General features: G+C 35.2%; 2 protein-coding genes across 2 annotated transcripts; both read left to right on the forward strand.

The window, feature by feature from the left end:
• Positions 1-1900: 1900 nt before the first annotated feature.
• LOC120069656 (histone H2A.v2-like) lies at positions 1901-2512 on the forward strand. The gene has a single exon (XM_039021438.1). It carries the CDS (start codon positions 1901-1903, stop codon positions 2510-2512), a length of 612 nt encoding a protein of 203 aa, XP_038877366.1.
• Positions 2513-12235: 9723 nt separating this feature from the next.
• On the forward strand, positions 12236-13280 carry LOC120069637 (enoyl-CoA delta isomerase 2, peroxisomal-like). Its single transcript, XM_039021419.1, has one exon. It carries the CDS (start codon positions 12274-12276, stop codon positions 12991-12993), a length of 720 nt encoding a protein of 239 aa, XP_038877347.1. The 5' UTR covers positions 12236-12273; the 3' UTR covers positions 12994-13280.
• Positions 13281-14187: the final 907 nt, after the last annotated feature.

Here is a 14187-nt window from a genome sequence, read left to right on the forward strand (position 1 = left end):
GATTAGAGAATCAGGAAATACAAGACCAAGAAAATGAAATCAAAGATGCATTTCCTGATGAAAGCTTATTCAATGTTGAAGGCAGGGAACCTTGGTACGCAGACATAGTTAATTACTTAACTACCAAGCAATTCCCCAAACACTTCAACTCTCGGCAAAAGAAACGGTTGGTACACAATAGCAAATTCTATTTTTTGGGATGAACCGTTTCTCTACAAACAAGCTCCCGACTTCTCATGCGTCGATGCGTTTAGGAGGAGAGACACAACGCATCCTAGCTGAGTGTCATGATTCTCCTTACGGAGGGCATTTCGGAGGGCAAAGAACCGTTGCAAGGTTCTTCAAAGTGGATACTTCTGGCCTACCCTCTTCAAAGACGCAAGGAAGTATGCTCACACGTGCGACCCTTGCCAACGCACTAGAAATATTTCCTCAAGGGACGCAATGCCTCTGAACAATATTTTTGAAGTCAAATTGTTTGACGTTTGGGGCATCGATTTTATAGGACCTTTCCTTCTATCTTATGGTCAACAATATATTCTGCTGGCAGTAGATTACGTATCAAAATGGGTGGAAGCAGTAGCTTGTGCCAAAAATGATGCGTCGACTATTTCTAAGTTTCTTACCAGGAACATTTTCACACGCTTTGGAACACCAAGAGCCCTGGTAAGTGACGAAGATACGCATTTCATTAACAGCATCATTTCAAAATTACTTGCCAAATATAATGTCAGGCACAAGATCGCTATTGCATACCACCTGTAAACCAACGGTCAAGCTGAGGTATCGAATTGGGAAATAAAATCAATATTGGAAAAAGTCGTCAACGCATCGGGGAAAGATTAGGCACAGAGGCTGGATGAAGCACTCTGGGCCTACAAGACTTCCTACAAGACTCCATAGGTATGTCTCCATACTTCTTAGTATTCGGAAAAGCTTGTCACTTACCCCTGAAGTTGAAGCACAAAGCTTTTTAGGCAGTTAAGAAGTTGAATTTAAACTTGGACGCCATGGGCGATCAACGCAAACTTCAGCTCAATGAGCTTGAGGAATGACAGTTGAACGCATACGAGAACAACAAGCTTTACAAGGAGAAGACCAAACGTTGGCACGATTAACGCATTAGTAAGAAAGAGTTTGTTATAGGCCAAAAAGTTTTATTATTCAAGGTAAAGAGTTTGTTGTAGGCCAAAAAGTTTTATTATCATAACAATCTTTCCCCATGGAGCAGTAGAGTTGACGCGGGAGGATGGCACAAATACGTTCAAGGTAAATGGGCAAAGAGTGAGACCTTACTTTGAAGATGGTGTAGAACGACAGAACTCATCCCTCGTATTACGTGAAGCCAACTGAGGCTTGCATCGAAGCATCCCTGCGTTCACATCAACACATATTCTAGGGACGCTTCTTCTACCTTCATTTCTTTTGCATTGTGTATTTTATGACTGTGTTTGTGTTTATTCTAATTGTTTGTTATCTTTGCGTTACGTTTTAAGTTGATTGATGATTGTTATTACTTTCTTAGTTAAGAGATTTATTTTTTTTTAAAAAAAAAAAAAGTTGTGTACAATCGGAAGAAGCTTAGGATGGAATAAAATTGACGTGTTGGACTTATGCCAACGCATGGCCCAAGCCGAAAGGACGCATCTCGAAAACACAAAACACTCGATTCCTTAGAAACCCTAGGCACGTATTTTTGTCTCCTTAATAAATGAGGATGTCAAGCGCCGCCTAACATCACCATCCTCTCTCCCCCAGACCTATAAAATGCAACCTTCAGACAGTCTCTTCTTCTTCTATCTCCTTCAAATCCTTCTTCGAAAAAAAAAAAAAACCCTAGCTCTTGAATCCTTTACTGCCCTTCGATCAAGTCCATTACGCCGGTCATCCTTCGGCAACAATGTCTTCAGCATCCAACAGCCAAAACCAATCGATGAGCTATAGAGGCATGTCGCTGGTAAGTTCCTTCTCATCTTCCTCTGCTTCAATGTCGACCCCTCCAAACCCTCACCAAACTTCAAAAACTCCCATTCCGAAGCCTTCGCACGGTGGGCATTCCTCCACATCCCAGCTACCATCTCGGTCGAAACCCATCGAGACCACTACAAATTTGAAAACCTCCAAAACCCACCAAAAACCTAAAACCACCGCCAAACCTAAACCCAAAACTCCAACCAAACCGAGGCAGCAGCACCCTTCTTCCTCTGTAGCTACCAAGAAATCCTACACAAAGCCCGCCCTACCACCGTTCATTCCAAATATTATGCCGATGGGTGCGATGCATGACCCTATTCCCACTCATCTCCACACCGCACCATCGCCCGCAGTGCGTCCACTTCCCCCATTATCCATCCAACCCTTAGCCATCATTTACCCCATTGAAGCAGGAGCTAGCCAACCCCTTCCACTGCGTGCCATTATCATTTCATCTCCCGGGTTGCCGCATACCCCATCTGGCACCCCACCAATCACTCCCCCCAGGCCCAGCTCTGATAGTCCTGTGTCAGAGTGAAACATCGCAGAACTTGCGAAATTGGCTCGGAGAGACGAGCAAGAAGTTTTCGGAGGGATTTTGGCAAGTTTAAACCAGGGCCAAGAAGAAAAGGAACAAGTGATGCATCCTGACCCAATCGACGCATCACTTGAAATCGATGAAGCGGAGCGTTATGCGATGATGCTTGAAGCAGAGTTGAAAGAAGAAGAAGAAGAGAGAGAAGGGGAAGTTGGCCCGGACGCGTCGCAACCTCGCTAATCTGAGGCGGATGAAGGGCCATCGAAAGAAAAGAGAGTGATGAGAAAAAGAAAATTAATTTTAGAGGATGAAGAAGAGCAGTTTGCATCTGGTCCTGAGGGTGCAACACATTAAAGCTGCTCAAGGTCTAATATGTTGGAAAAGGAATTGGAGCAATACCAGCCCGCAAAGCAGGGGCGAAGAAAGTCAACCCTCCAAAAAGAGTTGGAAAATGAATTAAAAGAGCTGGCGCGGGAAGCCAAAGCACACGAGGCTGGCAAACGCAAGGTAACTGACGCGTTACCTAAAAAGACCAAATGGAGGAAGCGCCCGTTTAGTGACATCTTACCGAGAAGGGCTCTTCCCCGAGACACAGTAACCCGCCCATTCTGTGGATGGAAGGGCTGGGTCAACTATGCGTTGGTATACGAGGATAATGGCCCACCTTGTGTCCAGCAATTTTAATACGTGTTTTATGGAGAAATATCGGCTTCGTTGATGGTTTTTGGTGACGCTTCCTCACTCGACAAGATTAAATGAAGTGTTTCAATATTGCAGTAACCAGCGCAAGGGAAACCGCATCTCTGGAAAATCCGATCAAAGCCAAGTAAAACATGTGTTAAGAGTAGTGCTAAAACATGGAAGCAAATGAAACATCAAAGAATTGAGTAAGATTAAGCTTTCCAAGGATCGTTAAAACCATGACGCAACTTATGGTATTATTTGATTAAGAAGAAGCATCAGCCCACAACGTATGATGAACATTACAAAGAGAACGCGTACTGGCCACTTAATATAGTACCCAGTCGATTCCTCTAAGATGTAGGGAGATAATAAGGGACCAAATCAAAGCCATTAAAGCCAAACCACGAGGACAACTTTATTTCCCTTGGCTGATCTATGCGCTGTGTGAACGCGGGGGCATCACTCTGGGGGATGATTATGAGGAAATCGATGGTCTGATAGATATCAAGTTGATCAAGCATCTGCTTCGTGGTTCGCCGCACTAGCCTGCCCTACCTTGCAAGGACGCAGCAGCCAGACCTCGACCCTCCAAATGCGCCTTCAAAAGAAGACGCGTCCAAGTGATTGAACACAACAATGAAGCTTCGAAAATGAAGATTACGAAGTGGAGCATGCGTTTACTGATGAAGAAGCTCGGCCAGACCTAAGCATCCCTCTCCCAAACTCACCTTTGGCCCCATCAAGAAGGGATTCTTGATCCAACGCAGTATGAGACTACCAATTTAGATCAAGAAATCTCTAGTCCCCTTCCTTCGCCCTTACCAGCTTTAATTCCAACTTTTGTATCGCCTCCAATTATTTTTAAACCAACTGGGTTAGGGTCAAGCAACGTAGGAAATCTTGAAGACCCAGTTGAAAGAGTCGAGGAGCCAACACCACCACAACCACGCAATCAACTTAGACCACTGGTTGCATCCATTGAAACTCTTCAACAGCAAAATAGGGTTCTAAGGGATTACATGCGGCAACAATCAAGAAGAATGCAGGACCAGTTCGTCTATACAACGTAGTATATTAATCAGGTCCTGGTTGGAATGTTTGTCTTGCCACTGCTACTTGCTCACCTAAGGAACCCTCTGCGCTTCATGGATGAAGACCCTGCAGAAGAACGTAGGGATGATGTGCCAGCACAATAAGTTTTGGGGTGTTAGTTACTTTGTTCTTTGTTTCTTTTGATCTTTTGTATTTGTTTATGATGTCTGTTTATTCCATTACTGAGTTATCCAATGAAATGAATGAAATTTCTATCATTTTTCATCCTTGCGTTTGTCCTTAGCATATCTTTTTTTTGTTCTTTAGCTATATTTCTAGTCTTGTGCGTTGTTTTACCTCAATGATATTAGAAATATGAAATTTATAAGTACAGAGTAGGCGTTAGGAAAATCAAGAAAGCCTAAACATTTCTAAAAAGTCTACATGTTTTCCTTCTAATGCATGCAAGCTTTAAATCAAAACTTCTTTTGAAACTCTCAAAACCTTTTCGAAATTTTTGTTTCTCTTTTAGCAATGAGGATTTAGCTGATCTCCAAATTTGGGGATGAGGGAAATCTGAGTTAAGACGCATTAATCGAGTACATCAAAAAGAAAGGAAACAAAATAGAAAGATGTTAAACGCAAACTCCTCTGTTATTACTCTAAAAGAAAACCTCAAATTGGCATGAGTTAAAAAGTTGGAACAGGTACTTAGCCGTAGTTGGATGCTGGCATGACACCCGTGGAGGCAAGCCAAAACGAAGTTAAGTCTCCTAGACCAATGCGTCCTAAAACTCCTCTATCTAGTTTAAAAAGTTGTATCTTGAAACGCATGAATGCTGGTTATGAGTTTAGTTGTGAAGGGCTCTCACCCGTAGTTGGATGCTCGCATGACACCCGTGGGGGCAAGCCAAAACGAAAGTAGGACACCTAGAACAACGCATGGGTAACCGAAAATTTATACTTTTTTTTAACTGACATCTATTTTAAAAGCATCTAACGCATAGCTGGTTTAGAAAAAACGAGAATGTTTTGAGAAACAAAAGGAGTTGTTGACGAAAAGCTTGCTACACCTGAAATAAAACACTCTTCCTTTTAGAAAAGAATCAACCTGCGTTATATTTTCCAAACTTCAGTCTTAAGCTTATAAGTGAATTTGATGAGAGGTGAACCTTGCACACTAAAGACAATGGAGATAACAAATTTGGGGGTGTGATAACTTGTAGAAATACAAGTTATTGTGGTTCAAAAGTTGGAACAATTAGGGTCTTTAATGATAAAATCTCATCATTTTTAGAAGAAACGCATGGAATTACTCGAACACTATCAAACTCATGCAAAAGAATGTTTATTGCTAAAATACTGCGGCACTAACGCATGATATTGCAGGATCTCAAAGGCTAACGCATGATTTAGAAAAGTGTCGCAGGCAAAGTCTAACACATGGGGCATGCATCAGAGGGATTCAACGCAAGGAAGATACATTGATTCAAGCTGTTTGTGTCAAATCACCACTTGCAAGCATAGGCATCTGCAGTGGGTGGCGTCTGAAAAGCATCTGAGTGTCAAGCGGCTGACAAGGGTATGGAATTTAATGTTACCCATCATCAAGTTGGAGAAGACCGACACCTATAAATAGAAAAAATCCCACCAGATGAAGAAGAGAGTCGAGAATCTGAGATATTTTAGCTCACTGTATAATTCTAAAATTTTGAGACCGTAGAGTTGTGCTGTGGTAATGAGAAGGACAAGAGGGAAGAGAACCACCACCATCGCCGACAAAGAGTGGAGGAAGCTGAGCTCGAGAGAGACATTTCTTCCAATTCTTCCATAAATGGTTGTACACGAACCAGAATTGAGGCAAAGAGGACAAGAGATTGTACTCTGCAGCTTGACTCCTTTCATTTCATCTTACTTATCGTTTTCATCTTCTCATTTGATTAAGTGTTGGTTTTGTAAAGACAATCAGTTTTTTTATAAATACACATATTTGATCCATCATACTTTGCCACTGTTTATTTCTTGTTTATGTCGGATGCATCTATGACTTCATACAAATTTCCATTTCGAAACGCTTGAACCAACTAAATCAATTGGTAAAAGCAGCTTTGGCTTAAATTATTCGAGAGAATAAGTAAGCCAGCATCAAGTTAGAAACGCTTAGTACATCTAGAGATAGACGCATTGGTGTTTCATTACATCCTGTGACTGACGCATACATCCTAGAGATAGGTATTGTATGATATTCGCATTGAGAAGTGTCGAATAGTGTCTAACGCATAATGGAGATAAACCAGTAATCTCATTCGCATCATATTCTTGTTTGTGTACATTTAACTTAGATCGAAGCATATCACTTGCATTAAACTTCATTTTCTCACGACCCATTATTCTCTACCCGACCCTTTTGTATCTTCTTGCACACACACAACAGCTTAGTGTAAATAACGCATTTCTACATACACTTAGGATATTTCTACAACAGTTACAACGCAAGGCCTACGATAGCTTTAATCTAAATCCCTGAGTTCGATCCTGGACTTACCAGGAACCTGAGTTGGATTTATACTTGGACCTGAGTCAGGAAAACATGAACGTCTATAGAGGAGTGTCATGCGTCCTGTTGCACATCACTAACGCATCAACGCATCATTCATATTACACTTATTTTTCCAATTATTTTATACAATACACTCCTAAGCCCAAATCACGAAATCAACGAACATCTAATAAATTTGAAGTATTATTGAGCGGAAACCTAAAGGATGAAAGCTTTAAAGGGAAAGGTAGCAACAACAAATGATGAACTAGCATTAAATAAATTCCTTGGTTTAGTGGATTAATCCCAAGGTTGAGTAGGACAATGTTCCAAAAAATGTCCATGTTTGTGGCAGTACCTGCACTTAATTGTAGAACAATTAACATAGTTATAACCATATAATTCACAATTTGTGCAAAGAAGAGACTCATAATATTTCGCCATTACAAATAGGCGAACAAAAGCAATAAAACCAAACTTAGTCAAATGAACCAAACTGTTGAACCAAACTGGTCAAAATTGATCGAATCGAAATGACTTGACTGAATCGAGCCGGTTTGATCGAAGCGGCTCGCCTGGATCAAACCGACTTAATTAGACCGAATCGACTTGACTGAACGAATTACACCTCCAAACCCTTGGGTCTTCTAATTTCATAGAGGATTACAGATTTGGTCTAGATTTGGCGCACTAAAGATTAAGCGGATTAGTGGGACGATATAGGGAAAACCAATCAGAATCGAACGGTAGCAACCTGTGTAACGGTAGAGAACTACAAATCTGATTGGCATGTAGTTGAGATGCAAAAGGAACATGCAGCTAAAAAGCAAATGGACCTGAAGGCTGAGATGCGAACAGATTTAAAATGAAGACCAATAGGGATATTTGAAAAGTAGAATATGTGAACGGATTTGGAACAAAACCACACCTGGGTGCTCGGATTTTTAGGTAGTGTTGTATCCAGACGAATCTAAAGCCAATGGAGGCTTGCGGTGGACTTGCACTGAATCAGATGTGAATAGTCAGATCTGGTTGGGAGCAATGTAGATCCGGTCGGCAGTGAAGCTTGGTCAACGACGACACTGCGGAATGGATGGATCAAATGGATTTGGTCTGATGTGTATTGAAAGGATGACTCTTCCGACGGTGTGGGCAAGTCTGATGATCTGGACGACAATAGCGATTGGCTAAACCCTAGATGTGTGAGACTCTGATACCATGTGAAGAATTTCTTGGTATTTTATTGAATCAATATATGTTATATCTTTACAATTGGAAACCACATATAATACACAACAAGAGTAACAAATAAGTTAAATCTTCTAACAAATAGCTTAAATTGTTGCAGAAGATACATATATGATAACATTATCAATAAAATGGTTAAGTGTGGCTTATATTTTTATTTTGTTTAAATTAGGTAACTATTGTTGGAATCCAATTATTAATTATTATTAAAGTATTAGAAGATGTAAAGATAGAAATATAAAAAGTCGTTTTCTTCTTCCTAAAAATTCATTAAAAAAATTATAACTTTACATTTAATTTTAATTAATTTTAGAATTTCATAAGTTTAGAAATTTTAATAGATTTATCCAATAATTCCTAAAATGGCATAACATTAAATTTACACTAAATTATAATAAATTTTAGAATTTCAAAAGTTTTGGAATTTTAATAATTTCTCAACGTTACTCGACTCTTGAAATTATATAGAGAGTCATCACTTCCAATTTTTTTATATAATAAAATATTGTATGATGTGGAATTGTTTTTTTTTTTTTTCACTCTCAACCCTTTTCTCTAAAATTAATTGTTTGATATATGATGTGCTAGAGCATAATAGATAATCACATTTTTTCTATAGAAAATTATCTTAGTTTATTTTTCTTCTTCCCATAAAATTTCTTTCTTTTATCTGATATAGCATATTAAATAGGTGCATTGAGTTTTTCTTTATTCTTTTTTTCCTTTTTAGAATAAATTCTAAAGTACGTTCTTTAATAAATATATGTATTGTTATATTTTAAAAAATAACTTTTAGTTTAATTCTAAACATCAATATAAGATTAAAAAAAAAACAATTATCTCAAGTACATATACACATCTCTTCCCTCCAATAGATGTTTTCAAGTTTCTTTTAACACACTCTCCTTCCTATAATTTTATTTGAGTGACTATCAGCTTTTAAAGTTAGACAAGGTAACAAATTTTATTTTGATATTCTAACATTATCGTCTTTTTAAAAGAAATTATATCTAGTACAAATAGAGAAAAATGGTTCTAGTAATTAAATTATCAAATTATTGTGTTAATATTCCAGTATTGTAATATATATAATGAAATAAGTTTCATTCTAATATTATTATATATCTATTGTGAAGTCACACGAAAGGACTTTTATCGTATTAATTACTACTTTCATTTAATTAAATCCTCTATTTTTTGTATTTTCTTTAAACTTTGGATCTCATGGAATTATTTTTCTAAGAATGTAAATGCAAGTATTTATTTTGTTTTTCTTTTACACGTGCACCTCACATATACATTTGAAGAATTAATGCACCAATTCGATCTATATAACCACCTCCATCCCAGACTTTATTTTCTAAAAATATATAAATTTATTTTATAAATTGAAAATTGAAAAAATCATCCTTTCAAATGAATACGAAAAGTTACTGACACTTGACAAGAGAGCAATATGGAAATTTTTGAAAAATATAAGGACAAAAGGACATGTAAAATTTTTCACTAGGTGGCCCTTTTGGTATAGTAAGGATTTTTTAAAAATGAAAGTAGCCTATTTTTTAAAAGCAAAGTTTCGTTATAATTTAAGAATTTAACATTAATTGCAAAGGGTTTTTTTTTCTTTTTAAATGTATTATATTTTATAGAATACATTAAATTTTAAAATATTAACTTAAAGAAAATACATGACTTTCAATCTTCACTCATTTTTCCCCTAGTTTCATTTTAGAATACCTTTTTTGATGCATATATTTTTCCTCAATAAACATATTATTTATTAGACTGAGTATAGTTCAACAAAAATTACCGTATACTTAGTCAATGGTTGAAGGTTCAAATTCTCCTAACCTTCGTGGTTGTACTTAAAAAACATTATTTATATGTCATCAAAGTTAGAGTTTTTTCTTTCTTGAGAAACTTTGATTTTCTCTTTTGGCTATTTTAGTTGAGGATATAGGGTTATGTAATGTATTTTCATATTAAAATCGTCACAAAAAAATTATCTCCTATTTTTGTGTACACATGTTAATAGTATAGAATTGTTTCTTTTTTAAAATCACATTTTATCACTAAAATATCAAATTCACGTCAAAAGAGGGATGGTAATTTCTTTTTTTAAAAAAAAATCACATTTTAACTCCAACATCTCAAATTCACATTAAATGGAAGGACTTTTTTTATAAAAAAAATATATTTTCTATAAAATCTCAAAATTTACGTTAAAATAAAGGTGGAAATTATAATTTCAAATTATATTTCAATGATTTGAAACTTAAAATTTCTCTATAAATAACTAAATTCAGCCTCTCATTCTTTAGGTATCTCCTCATATTTTCTTGCTTTCTTTTTTTTTTTTTTTTTTTTATAGTAACACGTTGAAGAGTTAATTGTTCTACTTGAAGTATCCCTTCATTCAATCTCTCATTTTTTAGGCAACTTTTTATTTTATTACAACTTTTGTTAATCATTTTTCATTGTAGAAACTTTATTGTAGCATTCATTTTTTTTTCTTAATTTTGTTTATAATAATATATTTTCCAATGTTTTTTTTCCATAATTCATAAGAAGAACTAATAGTTCTGCTTCAATATTTCTTTTCAATTTTTTAACTTCTCAATTTTGTAAAATCATATAGAGTGATTTAATGTATCTTTTATATATTTTGTAGTTTTTTTCTACACACAAATTCACCTACTGGTCTCGTAGAGAAGAAGACCGTAGGTTCTTACTTTTGAGGTTCAATAAGGTTCAAGCAATTTAGAGGTTGACAAAGTAACGAAGAAGATGGTGATTGATTATTTTTATGCTTTTGTAGTTTTTTTTTTTCACTTTTAAATTTTTGTAAAGCACAGGAATTAGTTTACTGGTTAATAATAATTTTTACTATTTTCTACAAGTTTTTGTATTTTTTTTAGATTTAAGTTTTTAGGGTTTTGATAGAAAAATATTTTTTAAATTAAAATGTTAAAAAATAAAAATTAGAAAGATATAATAAAAAGATTTGCCTCTTTGTATTTTTATTTTGATTGTAAATATTAAATTATTCGTAACACCCTCCATTTATCCTTTTAAAACTTAGTTTTTATTGTTTTTAAATCATTTTTAGATTTACTTTTCAAATTTTTACATTAAATTTGTATTAATTTTTTTTTTTTTTTTTTTATCAACGACCATATTAACAAATGCAAAAAGTTTGCTTAGCACATTAACTAATTCAAAATAACTTCAAATTAGTATTTGAAATCTATATGGGCTAAGTTAAACCCTCAACTTTTACATCCATTATCTCATCTCCTTTTATTATTTTTAGAATTAATTTTAAAATTTTGAATTATTTTGCTTTATTTTTTATTTTTTTTATAACTCTATATCCATATTCATTTTTTATATATAAAAATGGTTAACATCATCTGTATTTTTTCTCACCTTTAATTTTCTTGCTAGGTATCTTTTAGGCCCCGTTTGATAATTATTTTATTTTTTTTTAATTAAGCTTATTTCGTCCACATTTTTTACGACGATGTGTGCACAATGGTTGAATTCTTACCCAAATTCTAAAAATTAAAAAAAAAAAAAAATTGAAAGCTATTTTTTTAGTTCTCAAAACTTGGTTTGATTTTTTATACCATTAGTAAAAAGTGGATAAAAGAGGAAACTTAGAGGCAGAAGTAGTGTCATAGACTTAATTTTTAAATTTTTTTTTAAATTAAATTTTAAAATTAAAAAGATAATCAAATCGATGGCTATCACACTTTTGTTATATAAAAAAAAATAGTACAAAATATTATAGTTTATATGTTGTTTTAAACCTATTTAGTTTATATATTTTTAATGATACATTTTAAACTTAATTAAAATAATTATTATTTTTTCTCACCAAACATCCAAAATTTTACAAGTATTTTTTCATGACTTATTTAAAGAATAAAACTCTCCTATTAGTAAATTAACGTTGTATTATTAAATCTTTACACGACCGTAGTATCGAACTAGTTTTTATAAAATGCCTCCAAATTTGGAATAAAAAAAAAAGTAAATAAAATAAAAAAAGAAAAAAGAAAAAATCCCGACACTTAAATCAAGTTTTTGAACTTGAAAGATAAAATTTGTAACAATCATCGGGATTGAATTTAAAGATAAATTTGATAAAAGTGAAGATAAAAAGATTGCGTTAATTTTGGATCAAACGCTATTTTCCATTTGAATATAAATAGAGGAAACCGATGATGGATTGATTGAATGTAGAGGTCCAAAAATGTGCACACTCGAGAAGCGACGCAATCTCTTCATCCTAACTCTGACCGGCGACGACGACCACCGCCTCAGCCCCTCCTTCATCGCCTCCATTCTCGAAGCTCTTTCCAAAGTCAAGTCTCAAGCCTCCCCAGGCTCTGTTCTCATCACTACTTCCCATGGCAAATTCTTCTCTAATGGCTTCGATCTCTCCTGGGCTCAAGCCGCCGGCTCTGTTTCAGCCGCCGCTGACCGCCTCATGCATATGGTCCATATTTTCAAGCCCATCGTCGCCGAACTCCTCTCTCTCCCCATGCCCACCATCGCCGCCATCGCCGGCCACGCTGCCGCGGCCGGCTTCGCGTTAGCCCTCAGTCACGACTATTTGTTCATGAGGAGGGATCTAGGCGTTTTGTACATGAGCGAAGTAGATCTAGGGCTAAGTCTGCCCGATTACTTCACGGCGCTGTTTAAATCGAAGATCGGCTCGAGCTCCGTCCGCCGCGATGTGCTCCTGAGGGGAATGAAAGTGAAAGGCGAAGCAGCGGTGAGGATGGGGATCGTGGAATCGGTGCACGACGGCGAGGACGGCGTCATGGAGGCTGCCGTACGATTTGGGGAGCAGTTGGGGGCAAGAAATTGGAACGGTGAACCCTACGCGGAAATTAGGAAAAGTCTTTACCCAGAGATCTCTCGGCTGCTTGGATTGCCGGAAAAGGTCATATCGATTTCCAAGCTATGAGTATTGAAAATTGATTGTTCGTCTCAGTTATTATGTTATGTATGCTATTTTAGGATGCGAATTTCGAGATTAGAATAAATTTCTTGATGCCGTCTGTATTATAAATCGATTGTTTTTCGTCATCTGAAAATCTGGTGAAGAGTGTATGTTTATGGGTCACCGGAAAATTGTTTATCCGGACGCCGGCAGCTGGCTATCGTCTATGAAAATATCGATCTGACCAGTCCCGTACGTTTCTCTTTGCTTCTTCTGCCAGAAATTTGGGTGTTTTTGTTTCTTCTCGAGAACTTAAATTCTAATATTTAGCTATATATACATAAACCCAGGATAAACTTTAGTTAAATTTAATAACACCTTAATTTATTTACACTAATAAATTCAGGTTTTGGGAAAGATAAGGTATATTTTTTTTAAAAAAAAAAGGGGTAATTTTTTTTGTCCTTTTATGGGGGTGCGTCTCTTCACTATTTTTTTTTTAAAAATTAAATTATGTTATCTCCTATTTAATTTTGTAATTAATTTATTAATTTGTTTCACTGCATAAAATTATTTGCTACAATATGTTCATGAATTTGTTTATGTCACTTTATTAGTCATTTTGGTGCAAATACATTTGTATGAAATTTTTGTTTAAATTAATTGTTAGTAAAAAATTTATGAATTTATTTAATTGAGTCCACTTACAAAAAAAAAAAAAAAGTTTTCATTAGTTTGAAAAATACCTTATTCATCTTCTTTAGGGTTGTGATCCTACAATATTTATATTAACTTTTAGATAAATTATTTTAAATGAAAAATCGCTAAATATTTTTAAATATAGCAAAATGACAAAAACATCGAAATGAAAATTTTTAGGCTTTGTTAGGTAATCGTTTGACTTTTTATTTTTTTTTTTTAAATTAAGCCTATAAATATTACTTCTATCCCTAAATTTCTTCTTTTGTTTTCTACTTTTTTATCAATGATTTAAAAAATCAAGCCAAAATTTGAACACTACAAAAAAATTTACTCAAGAATTTAATCATTATATTTAATTTAAAAATAAAAATAAAAATAAAATGATTACCAAGCGAGACATTAACTATTTTTTTATATTTGTAAATAAGCTAGCCACGTTGCCCATCTTCCATTATTATGTGGGTCCCACCTCATAAAGAATGCGTGGGATGAGGATACGCATTCCAAGCTTGAAGA

This window comes from Benincasa hispida, unplaced genomic scaffold (assembly GCF_009727055.1).
Source record: "Benincasa hispida cultivar B227 unplaced genomic scaffold, ASM972705v1 Contig533, whole genome shotgun sequence".
In the NCBI taxonomy this organism is placed as follows: Eukaryota; Viridiplantae; Streptophyta; class Magnoliopsida; order Cucurbitales; family Cucurbitaceae; genus Benincasa; species Benincasa hispida.